Source organism: Myotis yumanensis, unplaced genomic scaffold, assembly GCF_028538775.1.
Source record: "Myotis yumanensis isolate MYYU_CA2020_CCGP unplaced genomic scaffold, mMyoYum1.0.hap1 SCAF_11, whole genome shotgun sequence".
Lineage (NCBI taxonomy): Eukaryota > Metazoa > Chordata > Mammalia > Chiroptera > Vespertilionidae > Myotis > Myotis yumanensis.
The window spans coordinates 15230572-15252966 of NW_027223762.1; the positions used below are offsets into that span (position 1 = coordinate 15230572).

At 40.8% G+C, this 22395-nt stretch overlaps 1 protein-coding gene across 1 annotated transcript in view; it reads left to right on the forward strand.

The window, feature by feature from the left end:
* Positions 1 to 1403: 1403 nt before the first annotated feature.
* Positions 1404 to 22395, forward strand: part of TTC27 (tetratricopeptide repeat domain 27) — a 100037-nt gene continuing 79045 nt past the window's right edge. The window contains exons 1-5 of the mRNA XM_070428968.1: positions 1404 to 1656; positions 2800 to 2977; positions 4891 to 5020; positions 7744 to 7884; positions 14663 to 14765. Of these exons, the coding sequence (XP_070285069.1) occupies positions 1569 to 1656; positions 2800 to 2977; positions 4891 to 5020; positions 7744 to 7884; positions 14663 to 14765 (640 nt within the window). The 5' untranslated portion in view covers positions 1404 to 1568. The remainder of the gene's footprint in view (positions 1657 to 2799; positions 2978 to 4890; positions 5021 to 7743; positions 7885 to 14662; positions 14766 to 22395) is intronic.

Sequence of the window (22395 nt, forward strand, 5' to 3'; positions counted from 1 at the left end):
GGAAACTCCATCTGTTCACAGTGGCTGCACCAGTCTGCATTCCCACCAGCAGTGCATGAGTGTTCCTTTTTCTCCACATCCTCACCACTTGTTTGTTGATTTGATGATAGCCATTCTGACAGGTGTGAGATGGTACAGCATTGTCATTTTGATTTGTATCTCTCGGATGATTAGTGACTTTGAGCATGTTTTCATATGTCTCTTGGCCTTCCTTCTGTCTTCTTTCGAAAAGTATTTAAGTCCGTTTCCCATTTTTTGATTGGGTTGTTTATTTTTCTTTTGTTAAGTTGTAGGAGTTCCCTGTAAATGTTGGAGAATTTTTTTCTTCCTCCTTGGGAGTGGGATCCTTTCAGAGATGTATTGCCCTAAATTCTTCCATGAACCCTGTGTGGTGAGGGTTACCCTGCAGGTTTCTCCTGGTGGTGTATGGCATCCTCAGTGCAGGCTCTTAAGTCCATTGGGGAGGAACGGAGGCTGGGGGGAGGGGCACAGTCGCGTCTGCCACATCCCAGCCTCAGAGCTTGGTTTTCACCTAGAGCAGTGGTTCTCAATCTTGGCTGCACATTAGAATCACCTGGGAATCTTTTTAAAATCCTGATTTCCGGGCCTCACCCTCCGGAAATTCTTTGTTACTAATGTTGTGGCCTCACCCCATAAGAAAGAAACAGAATTTCTGGAGGATGAGGCCCGGAAATCAGGATTTCAAAAAGATTCCCAGGTGATTCTAATGTGCAGCCAAGGTTGAGAACCACTGACCTAGGGCACTGCCGTGAAGAATAAAGGCACCCTGTGCTCAGCGCAGGCACGAAGGCTGGCAGGTTTCTGCAGCGTGCAGTCTACCCTCCAAAAACTGCCCTGCATCAGCGCGGGCCAGATGTCCCCATTCGGGCATAATTTATGTAGTGGCAACGTCAACACCGAATGCTTTCCTTACACTTTAATTCATTAAAAGAATATAAAGACTTTTTTTCTGCGGCCGGGGTTCTTAACCTGGGGTTTAGGACTCCACAGGGTCTCTCACTTCCATTGACGGTACCCAACTGCTGGTAGTAAAGGCCCACGTGCCCTTTGCGGAAAGAACTACGCCTTCCATCAGGTAGTGAGGAGGGTTCCCACCCAAGCAGGTTTGGGAATTAAAGCCGCAGACTTTCCAACGAAGGTGGGTTGGACCGGAACGCCGCACTCCTGCGGGAGCGGCGCCGAGGACTCCACGCCTCCCACGACGCCTGCAGCCGGCGGCAGCCGCCCCTCGGGGCGGGGCTGAGGCCGGCCGCGCCCTCCAATCCCGTCCATTCCCCGCTCGGGGCGGGGCACCTCCACTGGGCATGCTCAGTATCAGGGCCTTTGGGTTGGTTTTCTAGGCGGAAGCTGGTGCAGTGTCTGTTTTCCCAGGATGCCCCGCGCTGCTGTTATGGCCGCCTCCGTGGGCCGTTATCAGCACATGGGGTTCCACAAGAACTGTCGCCACTAGACTTCGGCGTCTCTGGACCTTCCTCTTTTCACTTTATTGTGTGACTTCCGTGTGACCGTTTTGGGACCCGGTTTTGGCTGGGGCGACGTCCGGGGTGATGTGGACCCCGGAGCTGGCAGTTTTGAGGGGCTTCCCCACTGAGGCTGAGCGGCAGCAATGGAAGCAGGAGGGAGTCGCCGGCTCAGGTGAGCGAGGCGCACGTGCCAGGGGCTCGGGCCAGCGTCGGCCTGTGAGGAGAAGGGGTGGCAGTGGCTGGGTTCTTATCCCTCCTTGATTTCTTAAGGCTCTGGGTTGTTGCATACTTGACATGGTGGGCGTGTCCTCAGCCTCCGTGCTTGTCTTCCCCCCAAACTTCTCACCGCCCAGGTTCAGAAATGATAACAATGGCAACATCCGCTACTTTTCTGACATTTATTTAGTCGTTTGGTCTTTTTTTTGCTTGTTTTTCTTTTTTCCTAGTTGTTTGTTCTTTATAATAGACACGAAAGGTAGATGCTACTTTAAATTTAAGGATGAAGGCATTTAACTACTGATTGGTTAAGTAATGTATTCAAGGTTGCTCAGCTCGTAAGCGGAAAAGCTGTGATTCTTCTGAGCAATGCACATTTAACCGAGAGGTAAAGAATTAAAAGGCACATATACTTGTGGGATATAGGCGCATCTGATTGTGGTATTTAGGCTGGACCCAGAAGAGAAATAACATTTATGACAGTATATAAGTGGTGTGCGTGTGTGTACACACAAAATAGGTGCCTCAGGATAGGTAGTTTGTGAAGTCTTCTCTGGAACAGTTTCATGGGAGGAAGTCAGACTTGAGCTGATTTTTGATTAAAGGATAAGACTGACAGGCGGAGAAGAGCTGAGCAGGAGAAATCACAAGCGTAAGAGTATGGAGGCGGGAATGTGCATGAGAAACTAGAGGAGCAATGAGTGAACCAGCTTTTTTTCAGGGAGTGTAGGGGAGAGGGGTGTAGGGGGAGCCAGGCTGTGAAATGTCTTAGAACTCTGACTATGGAAACTTTTCCAGTGTTAGTAGGAATATTTTGAATTCCCAGCAGAAGGGTGAGAATACTTATTAATGAGGAATATTATTCCTGGGTCTAACTTGTACTTTGCTACTCCTCATATAGATGAGCTGCTAATTCTAGAAGTAATGTTTGTAGGGTGATGGGAATTGGTCCAGTGCTTTTTGATTAATGTACAGCAAGCATTCTAAATATATACTCTTTTTCATACTAAAATGGTAGATTTACTTGATAGTGTTATCCTTTACAGTATGAAAAAAAAATTGTTCTTTTGGATTATTGATCTAATTTTTTATATTACAGAGAGTGGATCGTTCCTACAATTGCTGCTAGAAGGGAATTATGAGGCCATATTCTTAAGTTCATTGACTCAAAATATTTTTAATTCAACAAAGATAACTGAAGAAAAGATTGACAGCTACCTAGAGAAGCAGATATTAACATTCCTGGATTTCTCACCAGATTTGGACAAAACCCAAAGGTAGAATTTTATTTGAAGTTTTCATAGAGAATGAGCATCTTAATACATTGAATAGAGCTTTGACAGTGTAAGGCACTGATTTTAGCAGTTATTGAAAAACCCAGCTTTACATTTATTCAGGGCTCATAATGTACCAAATAATCAATGTAAGACCTTCTGTCCAGGGGACCATTAAAATGAAAAAGTAAAGTGGTGTAGGATATAAGGGTTTTGTATATGAAATTGACATGTAATTGGATGGTAACTGCTAACTCACTGAGCTTCCAAATGCTTAGGTCTGATAGTTTTTACCTATAAGCAAGACTTCAGACCTTATTTCCTTTTAACTTGAAAGCATATCCTGTTCATCTTGTTATTTCTAGATTGCTGAGTGATACTTAATAACTTTTTATTATGTTTTAGACTGTTAACTTTCCAGAGATCAGAAAACTTAATGCATTTATCATGGAACCCTTGTTTTACCTTCTTCCACTGAAGTTGATATAATTTTATAGGATTAAGTATAATAGTTACACAGCAGTGAAACCTAAATTTTACTGTTGTAAATTTGTTAATATACTTCTTTCTTCATTTTCTTGGCATCCACATCAAGTTTTAATTTTCTTTAATATGCATACAATTTTGTTTTACCATGATTTCTAGGCCATGGCTTTGTTTTTTCTTCAACAGACTACTGTACTAAATGTTGAAGTTGTGAAGCGGAATAAGACATAATTTGTATCCATAAGGGAATTCACAACAGAATGTTACTGTAGGCATTTTATTTTATTTTAAAGATTAATATCACTCCTTTTCATTTTTATGGTTTACTGGTAGTTTACATTCCTGAAATGGCCATCCTGATTCTTATTTTTCTGTCTGAAGTATGTGCCAGTATCATAGAAACTGGCTTTGCGGTGCACATTAACACACACACACACACACACACACACATACGTTAATCACTGGGAGAGCAGAATTCCAGCTTGTCATGTAGAGCTGAGAAGAAAGATTTCAGTTGCCTCATTTTGAAGAATTTGAAATTAAACTGTATTTGTGGTTGGCCTTGGGGATTTAGATTTTTGGTTGTGACGGCTGTATTAAGGCTTTAAGATCTTGCTACACACCTGTTTTCCCCAAGTTTCCTAACTTCTAACGAAGCAGGCTCTTTGGTCACATGTTTTCTCTAGTGCTGCTCTTTTTAAAAAAATACATATTTTTAGTCCTAACCGGTTTGGCTCAGTGGATAGAGCGTCGGCCTGCGGACTGAAAGGTCGCAGGTTCGATTCCGGTCAAGGGCATGTACCTTGGTTGCGGACACATCCCCAGTAGGAGGTGTGCAGGAGGCAGCTGATTGATGTTTCTCTCTCATCGATGTTTCTAACTTTCTATCCCTCTCCCTTCCTCTCTGTAAAAAGTCAATAAAATATATTTTTAAAAAAACACCTCTCTATCCCTCTTCCTTCCTCTCTGTAAAAAATCAATCAAATATATATTTTAAAAATACATATTTTTATTGATTTCATCTTTTAATTATTCATCTTTAAATAATAGTTTACATCATATTTTTACTTCTAAAAAATATACTTTTATTGATTTTAGAGAGAACCAGAAAGGGAGAGAGAGATAGAAACATCAATAATGAGAGAGAGAATCATTGATTGGCATGCTTCCTGCATGCCCCCCACTGGGGATCGAGCTCACAACCCCGGGCATGTGCTCTGATTGGGAATCGAACCGTGATCTCCTGGTTCATAGGTTGATGCTCAACCACTGAGCCATGCTGGCCAGGCCAGAAATTTTTTTTTTTTAATGCTCTCGGATAATCTCATGTATTGGTTGATATCTTACATTTTGCGAAATAAAACTGAAATGAAATAGTATGTTGGTGGCTATACAGTGGTTCACATTTATTTCTCTATTCTTATATGCAGACAACAACTGATATTCCTAATTGGTGTGAGCAGTTTGCAACTCTTTGTTCAGAGTAACTGGACGGGGCCTGTGGTTGATTTCCATCCTCAGGAATTCTTGCCATCTGTTTTGTTCCAGCAATTCAGTGAGGTATGCTTCTTGGAAACATCATATGTAGTTATTATTATGTGATCTATTCTTCAGGGACTGATCTCTAGAAACTGGAGTTACCAATTAGTAAGAATGAAACATGATTTTATAGCGTGTACAAAACCTGCCAAGAATGCTTGTTCCTCAATCAGATTTTTGACATATTTCCAGAAGTGTCATTGCCAGTCTCAAACTCCTCTTCAGATGTCCCCATTTTCTGGAGCTCTGTGAGCTGCTCTTTTTTTAAAGCACAGGCAGCTGTACCACTTGCTCACATATATAGATGCATATGTTACCACAATTAAATAACGGTCTTTTCTGGCAAAGCAGCAGATCTGGAAGTCTGTTGCAGGTAAGTTTTGCTGCAATGCTTAGGAATGGTTCCCAGGGGTGAGTTCCTTTATCTTACAAATACTATCTTAAGTGCCTGGCACAGAGGCCTCCCTGTTGATATTATTATTATCATCCGTACATGAAGACCATGTTATTGACTTGCATCAGTAGATCATCAGTAGAGCTTGCAGTTTGAATTCCTCAGGCATTTTTGAGCACATATGCCTAGGGCTTGGTGAATACGACATGCTCCCCAAAGAAGTGTGGTAACTTTGATTTATCCAGCCACCTCAGAGATCTTGAACATAGTGTTTAACCACTCAGCCTTGGCACCCAAAGCTTATGCAGCGAAAGGGGCCTGTGTACTGTTACCCGGTGTCTCAGAATTAGAAATAGCAAATGAATGGAATAGAGTTACTGAGATAAGTGTTAGTAATTTGGTGGTGAGGTGGAAAGAGAAGATGTACAAAAGCAGCCCTAATCTGAAAGCCGTTATAATTAGTTGTGTGTATATAGGTTTCAAATGTACAATTCTATAATATATCATCTGTATATTGCATTGTGTGTTTACCACCCAAAGTCGAGTCTCTTTCTGTCACCGTGTATCTGACCCGCTTTTTACCCTTTTCTACACTCTCCCAACTCCCATTCCCTCTGGTAACCACATACTGTTATTTGTGGCATGGGTTTTTGTGTATTTGTCTTGTTTGTTCATTTGTTGCTTTTAATTTTATAGATCTTATTTTGCTAAGTGAAGTAAGTGATATAGAAAAAGTCAAGAGCCATATGATTTCAATCATATGTGGGATATAAAGCTGATTCATCTTTCTTAGCTCTTGCAATGCACAAATATTTGTGAATATACTTTGTGGTCATGGAGTCTAGTCACCAAAGCCAGATGAAATTCCCCTGCCTCTAATTTACGGCCTTGTGTCAGTGCAAAGGCTGGGAGTGATCCTGGTCCTGAACTTGAAGCCTTCCTAATGCTTTCCATGGCCCTGACCTTGCTGAGTGGCAGGAAGAGGTAGAGAGATCCCTAGGGAGGCAGCATGTGGTGGGAAAAACATTGGTTTGGGAGTTGGAAAACTTGGACTATAACTCTTTATTCAGACCCTAAGTTATGTGTGATACGGGGCTTCACTTAACTTTTTTGGATCTGTTGCCTCACTTCTAAAATTGAGGCAGTTGGAAATAACTTCGAAATAGTTACTTAATTATTGAATTAAAAAAAAATTCCTTCTGTCCTTAGTGGAGTTAACAGTAAGCTTTATGTGTGGTTTGGGGGGAGTCATTCATGTTGTTTTTATTCCTCTATTATACTTCTCAGTATAATTATCATAAGAATTCTATGAGGTATAGTTTCTATTATTTCATTTTATAATTGATGAAACGAGGCTTCAGTTAAAAAAATTATCTGTCTACACACTGATAAGAAGCAGACAAAGGACACCATCCTGTGTCTCTGAGATTAGAGCCCATATTCCTAATAGTTAAGCATCCCTGCTGTCTGTTTTGTGGAAGCTGTCGCAATTGTGCAGTTCACATTTTAAAAACATTTAGGAAATCTGTGCAGTCAAGGGGGGAGTTTTCACAGGCATCCCTTTTTTGCAGCTTTTTTAAAACAATACTTTTTCTTTCTTTCTTTCTTTTCTTTCTTTTTTTTTTTTTTTTTTTTGCAGCTTTCTGTTCTCTGCTCCTTGGTTGTGTGCCTGCTCAGCACTTGCTATGTAAGACCTTGTTAGCTTGATAGAAATTATGGAGCAGTCGTGCTTTGTAATGACATTTGCCAGCTAATGAAGCATATGTGAAATGTGTTTACAATACTTTAACTAGGGATGCTTTTTTTAAAAAAAAAAATTGATTTTTTACAGAGAGGAAGAGAGAGGGATAGAGAGGTAGAAACATCAATGAGAGAGAAACATCGATCAGCTGCCTCCTGCACATCTCCCACTGGGGATGTGCCCGCAACCCAGGTACATGCCCTTGACCGGAATCGAACCTGGGACCCTTCAGTCCACAGGCCGACGCTCCATCCCCTGAGCCAAACCTGTTAGGGCTAGGGATGCTTTTTATTGAGATGACATTTTGTTGTAAGTAAATCTATAAAGTCATGATGCCTCTTCAGTATTAGCATTGTCTTGAGCTCCCTGTTCCTCTGAAGCACAGCAGATGGCTGGCTCTCTGTCAGGGCTGGCTGGATTTGTAGATCCCTCAGGGCATTTATGATGTTATGATTCTGCCCAGCGCCAATTACTGTGTAATAGATTAATGTATTTGCTTCAGAACTGGAGTAACTGGAAAATATGTGTAATTACAAGACATAAAGATTAATGATATTTTGTTAAATTATATCTTCTTAGATTACAATTTTTTTTATTTTTATTTTTTAGGTGAAAGGACTGGATGCAGTTGTTCTGAGTCTGCTCATTCTTGATGGTGAATCAATCTACAGCCTGACCTCAAAGCCTATACTGCTGTTATTAGCACGCATTATCCTAGTGAATGTAAGACATAAACTGACAGCACTTCAGGTAAGGGAAGACAAGGAGCCAGGAGGTTCATACCCAGGTGTGACTTTTGTGCTGATTAGATCAGACTTTAGGTGTGATGTTGATGATATCTTAACATATTTACTGTCTAAGTTGCCTTGTAGGTATTTAATTTTAAAACCTGATAAACATAAGCAAAAGCTTTCTCATCTCATGATTTTCATCTAGTATAAAATGAGATTATTTTGAATCTAATAGGATTGTAAGTATGTGTGTATTTAACATGTATGCATATATGTAAACGTTCCTTCTCTGAATCTGAAATATAGGTTTAAAAACATCCTTCATAGTCTTTTATGAATTTCATGTAAGATAATGAGCAATAGGCAGAGTTTAGCACTGTCGATCTCAGAGGATCTTAGTTACTGTTTTCTGGCTCATATCCAGCCTTGTTTCATTATTTGGGTTGGGTTTAGTAGGGCATTTGTTGAGAATCTGACATGGTTTCCTTAAGTCATGTGTAAATTAGTGAGAAGAAGCACTAAGACTCAGAAGGCTAAACAGGCAGTAGTAGGAGGCGACAGAATCACAAGAAATACAAAGGAAGTCTTTGGAGGTTTAGAGGAGGTATCACCTGTGCTTTGTGCAGGCTGTTTTAACTCCTGGAGTCTCTATAACTATTCAGCTTTGCATTGTGGTGTAAAAGCAGTTGGACACTGTGTGAACGAATGGGTGTGACTGTGTTGTACCAATAAAGCTTTATTTATGTTCACTAAATTTTAAATTTTAGCCTCAGCAGTTGGCTCAGTTGATTGGAGTGTTGTTCTGTACACCAAAGGTTGTAGGTTTGATTCCCAGTCAGGGCACATACCTAGGTTGTGGTTTCCATCGCCAGTTGGGGTGTGTACAGGAGACAACTGAACAATGTTTCTCTCTCTCTCTCTCTCTCTCTCTCTCTCTCTCTCTCTCTTTCTCTCTCTCTCCTACCATCTCTAAAAAAATCAGTAAACATAAACTTGGGTGAGGATTAAAATAATTTTATATATTTTCACATGTTACAATATGTTATTCTTCTTTTGTATTTTGGAATGATTTAAAAATGTAAAGCTGTTCTGACTCCTTGGGCTGTATAAATGCTGGTGGTGGGCTGCATTCGGCCCGTGGGCTACATCTTGCTTACTCCTGTTCTGATTGCTGCAGCTTGGGGACTCAGACCCTGTATTGCCAATAGTAAATCTAAGTTTTATGTGAATTCTCCCAATTTCTAAGTGTTGGCTGACAAATTTTAAGAAACACAATGTTTCTATGGCAAAATGTAGATTTGGTTTGTACTGTATGAGGGCTTGCTTTCACGAGCACTTAAGTTTTAGACAGAGAAGAGGCAAGAAGGGAAGTGATAGCTCTATCTACAAGTCTCATGAGAGCCAAAGATTTATTTGAAATCAGTTGCTCTGGAAGGGTTTCTAATTGATGTGTTTCAACATGTCCTAGCAGATATAAGGTCTTATCATTGTTTTCTTAGCGACATTAGTTTGAATTAAAAAATGTTTCCCTAGTTGATCTGAGTTAAATGGTCCTATAGACCAGCGGTCGCCAACCTTTCGGACCTCACGGACTACCAGTGATCCGTGGACCACTGGTTGGTGACTGCTGCTATAGACTAACTGGTATGTACTTGGCTACCCAGGTGGCAGAATTTTCTTTCTAGTGAGACTAATGATCATTAATGAGTGAATGAGACAATTTTAAGTTTTGTTGGTGGAAAACTTTCATCAGCAAGTTTGTTAAGCATCACTTGAATAAAGATACATGTACTGTCAGCAACTAGCAGAACAAGTTAACATGTGATCATACTTGGTAGGGTTGGAGAGACAAGTTACCTGAATTTCTTGGCATGTGCTTAACTTTGACTTCAGCTTTTAACCCTGTTTTCTTGTTGTGCATCGTTATGCAAAACAAAGATCATTCTGTGCTGAAACCTGGCCTTTCAATTGAAACATTCGAGTTTTTTTCTCTTTGGGTCTTGAATGCATTACTCTCTAAATGATGATGTTAAAAGTGACTTTAATAAATGAAGGTAAAATGATTACAAAGCACAACATACTTATCCAAGTTAATTTTAATCTTTTGAATTAATTTTGAATAAGTTGGCTCCTAGGAAATGTATCAAGTTGTGTATTGCAGTATTATTTTTCTGGAACTGTAAAAGATGATTTTCCCCTGCTCTCTAACTTGTGAAATATTACATAATACTAGTAATATGTAAATGTGGAGTGAAAAGAGTCCTGGCTTTGAAATCACACCAGTTTGTCTGGCTCAGCCACTTAACAACTGTGTGACCTTATGCTAGTTAACACATTGTATACGGGAAACGTATTTATACGTTTTACGTTGACTGTAAGTAGTAGAGCCACCTGTTAACTACCCGCATACAATGTGTTAATTTCTCTGAATTCCAGTTCCCTTGTTGATAAAATGGAGTAAGTCAGCAAGCATTTATTGGATGTCTTTGAGTACAGGAATGCCCCTGCCTTCTAGGAGGTTATTGACTAGTGTGACTTCTCCATCAGAACATTCTGTAGTAAGCCCTGTAATCAGGAGGCAGGATCTAGAAACCATCTAAAGCAAGGCTTCAAATTCTCTTATTTATGAATGACTCAAATGTTCTATTAAGCAATTCTTGGCCAATAGAAAAAGGCACTTTTATTTTCTAGTAGAACATAAGCTATGCTTTATTTGTTTTGCAGCCCTGCTTCTATATAAAGATTTTGGGTTAAGAATTAGTTTTATAGATCTGATTTAAAAAAATATGTATGTATTTTTTATTTATTTCAGAGAGGAAGAAAGAGTGAGAGAGAGATAGAAACATCAATGTCTCATTGAGATTCTAGCCTGCAACCAGGGCATGTGCCTGACTGGGAATCAAACTGTGAATTTTGGGTTGATAGGTCAATGCTCAACTACTGAGCCACACACCAGCTGGGCTAGATCTGATTTTTAAGAGTTCAGCATGTTACGTTGTATGTTTTCTTACAAAGGCAGTCTCTTTGGATCTATCTAAATTCCCATATGTAGAAAAGGAAAGACTCTGCTGCCAAACCTGACTCACTTATTGCTGACAGAGGGTAAGGAATAATTGATGTGCACACTGACTTCATTAGCTTTACTGATAGGAACAGAATGAGGCAACACCCAGTGAATTACATTAACAATGATGTGAAACTTCTTTCTATTAGATGATTCTATCTTTCCTTACATGGAAGGAGGAAACCACATTAATAATTATGTCATAGAGTCAAAATTCATTTGTCATTGTGTCATTGTTGCAACTGTTGTGGTGTACAGCAGTTTAGGAGGGGAACCAGGCAGTTTTACCTTTTAATCAAATGCAGAAGTTAAGTTCAAGTAAAACTTGGTAATTAAGCATGACCTCCCATTAGTAGCTATTGATTTTTTATAAAAAGTAAAATTAATTTCTCACAGCTTTACACAATATAATTCAAAATAAGTTTTAATTTAGATGATCTAGTGCATGATCATGTTTAATACTTTAATCTGTGTGTGTGTGTGTGTGTGTGTGTGTATCTACACTAATAAAAGAGAAACATGGTAATTAGCGTACGACCGCTACCCTTCCCATTGGCTAATCAGCATATCCTTATGCAAATTAACTGTCAGCCAAGATGGCGGCCGGCAGCCAGGCAGCTGGAAGCGAGCACGAGGCTTGCTTGCTCCAGTGACTGCAGACTCCAACGTTCCCCGCCTGACTTGCCGGCCTCTGAGCTACAACTCTAAGAAACTATGTTGCAAATATAGTTGCAAAACCCCAGAAACCAGCTTTCAGCCAGCCAGGATCTCAGAGCTAGAGTTATACATTGTTTCCATTATAGCAGCTGAAGCCTCAGAGCTAGAGCCAGAGCTAAAGCTGGCCCAGAATAAAAAAAAAAAAAAGAAAAGGAGCAGTTGGGAGCTTCAGTCACCCGCTTCCGGAAAACAGCCCTCAGCCCCTCACCCAGACTGGCCAGGCACCCCAGTGGGGACCCCCACCCTGACCCAGGACACCCTTCAGGGGAAACCAGCCGGCCCCCACCCGTGCACCAGGCCTCTATTATATATAGTAAAAGGGTAATATGCCTCCCGGCACCGGGATCAGCGTGACAGGGTGCAGCGCACCAACCCCCTGATCGGCCCTGCTCTGTGTGTGACAGGGTGCGGCGCCCCAACCCCCGCCCCCCCACAGGCCCTGCTCTGTGTGTGACAGGGTAGAGCCATAACCTCTCCATCGGCCCTGCCCCGAGTGTGACAGTGGCGGCGCCCCAACCCCCTGATTGACCCTGCTCTGTCGGTGATAGAGGGTGGCGCCCCAACCCCCCTCCACGGGCCTTGCTCTGTGTGTGACAGGGTAGAGCCATAACCTCCCCATTGGCCCTGCCCTGAGTGTGACAGGGTGCAGTGCCCCAACCCCCTGATCCGCCCTGCTCTGTGTGTGATAGGGGGCGGTGCCCCAACTCCCCTATCGGCCCTGCTCTGTGCGTGACAGTGGGGAGCTCTCCAACCCTCTGATCGACCCTGCTCTGTGTGTGACAGGGTACGAAGCCCCAACCCCCCTGATGGGCCCTGCTCTGTGAGTGACAGGGGGCAGCGCCCCAACCCCCCCTCCACGGGCCTTGCTCTGTGTGTGACAGGGTAGAGCCATAACCTCCCCATTGGCCCTGTCCTGAGTGTGACAGGGTGCAGCACCCCAACTCCCTGATCCGCCCTGCTCTGTGAGTGACAGGGGGCAGTGCCCCAACCCCCCAATTGGCCCTACCCTGAGCGTGACTGAGGGTGGCATCGCAACCTCCCGATCCGCCCTGCTCTGTGCATGAGGGGGCGGCGCCCCAACTCCCCAATCGGCCCTGCTCTGAGCCTGACCAGGGGCTGCACTTAGGGATTGGGCCTGCCCTCTGCAGGCCTAAGCCAGCAGGTCATTATCTCCTGAGGGGTCCCAGACTGCGAGAGGGCACAGGCCCGGCTGGGGCGCCCCCCTCCCCTCCCCCCGAGTGCACAAATTTTTGTGCACCGAGCCGCTAGTATATATATAAAAGCCTAAGTGACCATTATGACTAGTTGACCTAATGACTGGTCGACCGATCACTATGACATGCACTGACCACCAGGGGGCAGACGCTCAATGCAGGAGCTGCCCCCTGGTGGTCAGTGCACTCCCACAGCCAACCTCCCATGGCCGGCCAACCTCCCGCAGTCCATCCCCTGGGCCTGCCAGCCCCAATTGGCCCTGATTGCTGGCCAGGCCGAGGGACCTGTCACCCATGCACAAATTCGTGCACCGGGCCTCTAGTGCGTCTATAAAAAATGGAACTTGTACACACACGCACATTCAGAGGAAGATGTAGAAGAATATGAGCCTTTCTCATGGATTTTTCTGAGAAAGAACGATGGCATTGGGGCAGCAGAAGAGAGATATTCACTCTTCACTGTGTTAGCTTATGTATTGCCAGTTGTTTGTTGTTTTTCTTTTTCTTTTTTTAAATAAAGATGTATTGATAAGTAAGAACAAGCATCAGAGAAGAGAGAAAAAAAACCACTGTGTTCTTAGCCTGTGAATTAGTCAAGACAATGTATAAAATGCAGTCTTTACCCTCAAAAAATGTATGGATTAGGTAGAGTTGTACATTTGAAAAACAAGAGCTGTCCAATGTGGTCTAACTTCTAGGAGCAGTGTAGAAGCTCATTAGTGAGAGCCCAGAGTGCGTCACACTAGTGGGACAGGGCTTCATGGGAGAGGTTTCACAGACGTGTGGAAGGGAACGTCCCGGTTTTGGATAGTATCTGAATGAATCCAGTGTATTTCTTTCTTGGTAGTTTGTGCAAAATACATTGCTTTGGGGAAGATACAGAGATGAGTAAGACATGATTTCTCATCTTATTGGGTAAATGGCGGACAACACCGAAAGCTAGGGCTGACATTCAGGATCACAGTGGAGTGTGCTTGCAAAGGGAGGTACAAGTATATGCTGGAGTGTAAATGAAGGAAAATGACCACCCCCCCACCCCCGGAGGTTCTTTTTTTTTTTTTTTAATAATATGTTTTTACTGATTTTAGAGAGAGCACGGGAGAAGGAGAGATAGAAACATCGATCGGCTGCCTCCTGCAAGCCCCTACTGGGGCCTGCAACCCGGGCATGTGCCCTGATTGGGAATCGAACCAATGACCTCTTGCTGCATGGGACCATGCTCAATCCACTGAGCCATACTGGCCAAGCTCCCCCTAGTACAGCGGTTCTCAACCTGTGGGTCGCGACCCCTTTGGCGGTCTAACGACCCTTTCATAGGGGTCGCCTAAGACCATCCTGCATATCAGATATTTACATTACGGTTTATAACAGTAGCAACATTACAGTTATGAAGTAGCAACGAAAATAATTTTATGGTTGGGTCACAACATGAGGAACTGTATTTAAAGGGCCAGAAGGTTGAGAACCACTGCCTTAGGAGGGTCTTGCGGGAGGCCTCCTGGAACTGTTGGTGCTGACAGAAAACAGTGTGGTTGCAGCAGACATTTTAGTGGGGGATATGGTGAGTTTGAAATGGAGTAGACTAGAAAGAACAGGCTTTGAGAGAACAGAGGAGAGGGATGTTCTTGTGGAAGATGTAGAAGCGGATTTGAGTATTATTACTGAAGACATAGCAGTGGATTGGGAAGCTTATTGAGTAAGGTCAATTTCACAAATGTAAAAAAAAATCATTTCAATTAATGTAAAAGATATCTTGCAAAGGGTCCCTTTATTTCAACATACATGGTGCTTTCTTTTTCTAGAGCTTGCCTTGGTGGACTTTGAGGTGTGTGAATGTTCACCAGCAGTTGCTTGAGGAACGCTCACCTCAGCTTTTTGCTCTTGCCGAAGGTTGTATTGATCAAGGTATGTAGCAGGTTTTTATTGGATGTGGGCATGTAACTCCATTTTTAATTTCTTCGCTGAGACATTCCTTTTTAGCTTATCCTTTGATAGGTAATAGTGACTTTATTTGAGGTTGTTTCTTTTTTTTTCTGGAGGTGGAATATTAAATTATTAGGGTGTCAGATTATAGAACTTCTTTTATTTTTGCATTTTTTTAAAAAAAGGTAATTATTATCATTTATGTTACCTACTTAGAAGGAATGATTTGTTCTATGCAAGTCACCATGATTTTGTCATGAATTGCTTAAAGGTATTTTAATGTTTTCCTCTGATCTTTAATTTAAGAGGTCTTTTTGCAAGAGCAAAAACAAGCGTAAGCTTCCTTTAATAAAAAAAATCCTTAACTCAAACTGGAGTAAATTGTACCAACTTGCGTGCAGAATAGGAAATTATTTATCCTATATCCTGTTAAGTACATGAAGAAAAGCTTTCTTTTTTTAAAACTTTTGCTGGAAAATACTTTTTATTGAGGGTGACAGTGGGTAGAGAGACATTTTTACATTTTGTTTCATTGTTTTCTTCTTTTAAAATTGATTTTTTGAAATTATTTTTTATTTTTCAATTACAGTTGACATATAATATTAATTTCAGGTGTACAACCCAGTGATTAGACAAAGGTCGATCAGATACATAAGACAGGACATTAATTTGTGCAGTAATAAATATAGTTAGGTTATCAGTTGAAACTAATTTCTCAAGTTTTTATTTTGTTCTAGGACAGAAATATATAAGTATATGCTAATATTAGATAAAGTGAACCATCTATATATGATTCAATAAGGAAGATATTTGAATCTATAATACTATAGATTTTAACAATCTATAATAACTGATTCATTTATGTTGTTTATATTAGGACTTGGTTTATATTTTTCCAGGACTTTAGGTAACATAAGGCTATGGAACGAGCAAGGGCATTTTAGAATAAACTTTGTCTCTATTAAAAAGTATTTACCAGTATTCTGCCCTAGGCAGTTTGACTCAGTGGTTTGAGTGTTGGCCCTTGGACGGAAGGGTTGCAGGTTTGATTCCAGTCAAAGGCATGTACCTTGGTTGCAGGCTCAATCCCCGGCCCCTGGTCGGAGTGTGTGCAGGAGGCAACCAGTCGATGTGTCCCTCTCTGTCTCTCCCCCTCCTTTCTACTCTCTCTAAAAAAATGGAAAAAGTATCCGTGGGTGAGGATTAAAATAAATAATAATAATAAAATAAATACACTTTTCTTTATGTTAAAAAAAGTATTTATTCTGAGCTTCAACTTTGTATATTTACATTTTTTTTTATTCTGCCACTGGATTTACTTATTTATTGTTACATGCAATAAACATTAGTATTTCAAGAAAAACGATTTTAAATATATTACATGCAATAAAAGTTAATAGTTCAAGAAAAAAGATTTTAAATATAATAATATTACCAAAACTGTATTAACATAGTATAGTATCACAAAAGTTGTAGGAAATATTAAAAATCTGCAAATATCAGGATTACTTCTATTATATTCTAAAATATTTTTTTCTCTGGCTCTATTTTGGTTCATCAGTTTATGTTGTTCATTACATTCCACAAGTGAGTGAGATCATGTGATATTTATCTTTCTCCAACTGGCTTATTTCGCTTAGCATAATGCTCTCCAGGTCCATCCATGCTGTTGCAAATGGTAAGAGTTCCTTCTTTTTTGTAGCAGTATAGTATTCCATTGTATAGATGTACCACAGTTTGTTTTTTAAAAAATATATTTTATTGATTTTTTATAGAGAGGAAGGGAGAGGGATAGAGAGTTAGAAACATTGACGAGAGAGAAACATCGATCAGCTGCCTCCTGAACACCCTCTACTGAGGATGTGCCCGAAACCAAAGTACATGCCCTTGACCGGAATCAAACCTGGGACCCTTCAGTCCGCAGGCTGACGCTGTATCCACTGAGCCAAACCCGTCAGGGCAGTACCACAGTTTTTTAATCCACTCATCTGCTGATGGGCACTTAGGTGTTTCCAGTCATAGCTATGGTGAATTGTGCTGCTATGAACATATGGGTGCATATAATTCTTTCTGATTGGTGTTTCTAATTTCTTGGGATATGTTCCTAGAAGTTGGATTTCTGGGTCAAATGGGAGTTCCATTTTTAATTTTTTGAGGAAACTTCATACTGTTTTCCACAGTGGTTGCACCAGTCTGCATTCCCACCAGCAAGAGGGTTCCTTTTTCTCAGCATCCTCTCCAGTACTTGTCGTTTGTTGATTTGTTGATGACAGCTATTTTCTGCCACTGGATTTAAACCTGACATTTAGTAGCAGATTAGTTGATTTATTTATTTGAGAGAGAGGAACATATATTTGTTGTTCCACTTATGCATTCATTGGTTGATTCTTTTTTTTAATTTGATTTTTAGAGAGAGAGAAACATCGATGTGAGAAACATTGATCGGTTGCTTCCCATAGCACCCCAAACCAGGGATCGAACCTGCAACCTGTGTATGTGCCCTGATTGGGAATCAGATCAGCGACCATTCGGTGCACAGGATGATGCTCAATCAACTGAGCTACATAGCCAGGGCTGGTAGCTAACATTTTTTCTTTTCTGTTAATTCTCAACCAAGGATATTTTTCCACTGAGGCTATTTTTCCATCAGTTTTTAGAAAGAGCAGAAGGGAAGAAGGGAGAGAGAGAGAGAGGAAAGAAGGGAGGGAGGGATGGAGGGAGGGAGGGAAAGAGAGAAACATCGATGTGCGAGACACATTGGTATCTCCTGAACATGCTGTATCCACTGAGCCAAGCCGTCTAGGGGTCTATATGTACTTTTTAGGAGGAACTCTTTCTATTAGTCCTCCATCTCAATTGCAGATTTGACCTAATTTAATTTCTGTGTAAGAAATTTTTAAAATGTAAAATATTATAGAAGTATGAGAAAATTGATCCTATCCAGATACCATGTGGTACTTTGAATCATTTCATAATAGTGTTGCCTAGGTATGGCATTCTCTTCAAAATGGAATATCAAGTGGGACTTGGAGAAAACTGACACCTGATGCCCGTTTAGCAGATATGTCTTGTCCTCTTTCTGTTTTTAGTGAAATGAAAATGTGTAGACTATGTCTCCCCCCCATTCATGTCTTTGCATATTTTTTAAGTAAGAGACACTCTGTAAACAAACTTTGTGCAAGGGAGAAATAAGAGTGTGTGTGTGGGGGCGCGGGGGGGGGGGGGGCGGGGCGGAGGGGTAAGCAGCTAGTTAATAAATTGGGTAAAGTTTTCAGGGATGAGCTGAATGTCATTGAAAGTAGTGGGGGAAAAGTTGATTTTTTCCCATAGGTTATTGAAAACATTTGGAGGAGGATGGCTTCAGGATTCAGCTCCTATTTAATTTTAAAAAAGGTAGTTACAGCCTACTGCATAGGATATTATACAGTTTCCTATGTTTTATTATACTTTCATGGAAAATTTGTAAATGAACAAAAACTAAGGTATCACTGGCAGTTTTTTTTTTTTTAAAGGAAATGAAATTTGGTATAGCCATTGGTGCAGATTTATTCTATATTATGTAAATCTACATTAATGGCTGTCTCTTTACCATATCTCTGGCTAATGTTCATAATGATAACTCTTCATTAAGAAAAGAAGAACATACCTTCTTTATGTGCTATTTTTAAAGGCAGGAACCACAATGGTGTATTTTAGAGAGAATTCTAAGAGGTAAAATTAAGTTTCTGAACAGAAAGGCTTAATAACTAAGATATTGGAAAATATGACTGTAACTGACTCATTCCCCAAGTGGTCTCAGTTCCTTTCTGCAGTGTATTGTAGCATATCATTTGCTTTGCCTTACAACTCAGAATTTTTTATGTTGCTATTCTAGGCTAATCAACGACATTTTTCATGTTATCTAGTCATAAATTGGTCCATTTGGCTATGTCTAAATAGGTCTGTAGATAGTCTTAACCTACAACATTTCATAAACAATTTTATTTAAAAAATGTTTTGTTCTGGGATTTGACCCAAGTGTTAACCAAGCAGTCAGTTATAACTGAAATACTGTTCAGTGTCCAGGGAAGAATATTATATTTGAAATGTTGCCCTTGAGGGATCATCAGAAAGTTGGAAGGATTTTTTTGCAGTCTATGAAACAGAGCAAGTATATTATCAGCAACTGTGATCTTTATCTTTTGGTCCAAGAATGTTGCATCAGTACGATGTAGTGGAACAGAGTGCATCAGAGTGTCAGCTGGACTGATCCCGTCTATGAAGGAGTAAGTTGGAATCTTGAGGAGTTTGTCTCTCAGCACTATCTAAAGCACTCTTGGATGTCACACTCATGAAACCATGGTTCTCTAAAGACTGCTTAGGGATGCACAACCATTTATTGTAGGCTTTGATACTGAAAATGCATGAGCCATAATATTGCAGTTTAGCTATTTGAAGATGAGCTCATGAAGAAGTCACTGTCTAAGAGAAAACAGGTTAAAATGCTTTGTTCAAGGGTTCTGTTGTGACATCTACAGGCAGTTGTGTGACTCTAGGGTCAAATTGTTCCCACATTGAAAGAGTTCAAGAGATTAGTTTCTTGGTGGCTGATATATGCGTTTACTTGTAAAATAATTTGATACTTTAGAATGAATATTATTAATCATGCTAAATATGGTTATCCTATATAATAAAAGGCTAATATTCAAATTGACCGGATGGTAGACTGACCGGTCACTATGACATGCACTGACCACCAGGGGGCAGATGCTCAATGCAGGAGCTCCCCCCTGGTGGTCAGTGCGCTCCCACAGGGGGAGCACCACTCAGCCAGAAGCCAGGCTCACGCCTAGCTAGCGTAGCAGTGGTGGCAGGTGGCGGGAGCCTCTCCGGTCTCTGCGACAGCGCTAAGGATGTCCGACTACCATCAGTTGGACATCCCTCGAGGGCTCCCGGACTGCGAGAGGGCGCAGGCCCTGCTGAGAGACCCGTTCTCCCCCCTCTCCTCCTCCAGTGCACAAATTTCATGCACCGGGCCTCTAGTCTAATTATAATTATCCATAGGGATTTCATTTTAACACAGCATTCACATACTCTCATGAGAACAGATTTTGAGTTTAGCATATGTTTTAAATGTACTGGTTGAGGGTTTGATTTAGAAGGTCATGAATATTCATTTTCATGTACTTACTGATTTGTTAAAACAATAAGTGTACTTCTGTTGCATCAACATGTTCTTCTTTTTATTTAAACCTTGAGTCATCCAAAGCTCAAAACTTTGTGTTCATAGTTGATTCGTTGTTTTCCTTCATTCTGTATATCTAGCCAGTTCTTAAATCTTATCAGTTCTTCTCTAAGGATCCCCATATCCATCCTTCTTTTCTCTTTCTATAACTCTTATCCTCGTCCACTTCTGAAATCTTTCATTTGGAAAGGGCCTTTAGAGCAGCGGTTGCCAACCTTTCAGACCTCACAGACCACCATGGTCTGCGGACCACTGGTTGGTGACTGCTGCTTTAGAGATTATTTTGTCCAGTTAACTAACTCATTTACAAAGAATTGAGACTCAGAGAGACTGTCCAAGAACCAGAACTATGATCTGGAGTTTCTGACTCTAATTACAGTTCTCCAGAATGGTCAGTAGGGCGGAATTCTAGTATCTAATAGTGATAGTGCAGTTAACATTTCTGTAATGCTTACTCTATACCAAGCACTGTTCTAATCTTTAAATATATTAACTAATTTATCCTTAATAACTCTTACGAGATGATGCTAAAGAGTTGACATAGGGTAGTATGGATGTGGTGGGTATAGTGTGCTTTTTTAAACAGCATTTTAAAAGTATAATTAACCTATAATAAGTCTCATTTAAAGTATACAATTGATGACATTTTACATATGCATTCCCATGAAATTGTCACAGTCGAGAAAATTAACAGAACATAGTGTTTTAAGATTTGGCTTTTAGTTGCTATTCTGTCATTGACTCCCTGTGTGACCTCAGATAACTTATCTAATTTCCAAACCAAGGTTCTCTTCCATGTAAAAATGATCTTTGAATATTTTCCAGGCAAAAATAATTTGATTCTTTGTAGGCCATCATTCTACCCATCCTATTGCTGTAATCTGTTGGAAAATTGTATCAAAAAAGTCATCTCCTCTTTTCTTGGGCACTTTCCAAGATGACTCTTGAGAGGGAGTCCACTCCATTTTTAGGATCAATAATTGCTACAAAGTGCTTCCTTTTATTAATTTAAAATATCTGCTATTTTGCCACAATTGCTAGCTAGAGCTCCTGTCCAGTATAGTGGCTACTAGCCACACGTGACTATTTAAAATAAAATCAAGTGAAATAAATGAATTAAAGACTTGAGTTCCTCAGTTTCACTAGCCACATTTCAAGTGCTCAGAGAGCAGGTGGCGCTGATGGCTATCATTTTGGAGAGTGCAGCTATAAAATACTTCTGTCATCACCAATGACTTAGTGAACTGCACTGCTGTGGAGCAACGGAGATGGTGGGATAGGTCTAGTCCTGCATGGCCAGCCCTCCAGTTACTTAAGGCCACTATCATTATTACTTCATGTCCGAAAGATTGTACCTCCCCTGTAGGCTCTTTTTCGCCCTTTGTTCCTTGTCCCTATACATCAGTACTGGATTGGTTTTCCTAAGTAGCAATTTCATCATGCCACTTTTTTAATAGGAAAAATCTTCAATTATTCCCAGTTTTACTCATGCCTTCTGTTGCCTGCCATATTTGATATTTAGTAACAATACATATGTATTTTTTTAATGCTTGCTGTGTTCCAGTCACTGTGCTAGGTGCTGGGGATGTCAGTGAACTCACTGGGATAGGTGCTAGAATATAGGAAGAAAAAGGCCTAAAGAGGAAGGAATGAAGGAAAGGATGTGATTAGTCTAAACTTGAGAGATCAGCGAAGGCTTCACAAAGTGTTTGATGTTTGAACTGACTTTTTAAGAACCAGTGAGAATTTATTAGGTGGAGAAGTTGGACAGGGTATACAATATGTACAAAGAGAGGCAGGGAGACTTGGAATGTCTGTGTTTGGGAATTGCAGGAGCAGATGTGAGGGGTTGTGTGTCAGGTTGAACTAGACCTTGGATCACTAGGACATTGGATTTCCATCTTGGTGGTGATAGCCATCAAAGGATTGCTAAATATCTGCTCATCCCAAGCCTTTCCTCCTCCTCTCATCTCTCAAGGTCTCTCTGTCTCTCAAGGCTTCCCTCCCTCTATCCCTCCCTCCCCTAAGCTTCAAGGGTCCTTTTTTTGCCTGGGTAACTCATTTCCTGAGCCCGTTCCTTCTACAGCTCACTTCTTCTACCTCTGTGTCTTTCTAAATAAACTTTCTCTTATAGTTTGAAAAAAAATTAACTTTGCAAAATGTTTCTATGTTTGACTGATACTTGTAGCCTTCTCTTCTTAAACTGAAAGTCTTGTTCCTAACAATGATAACATAATTACTTGCTTTATTCTACACATTAAATGTTTTAATGGGGAAAGAATAGTCTTTCAACAAATGGTGTTGGGGCTCCTGGGTAATTACATGCACAAGAATAAAATTGGACCCTTACCTTACATCATATACAAAAAGTTAAATCAAAATGGGTCA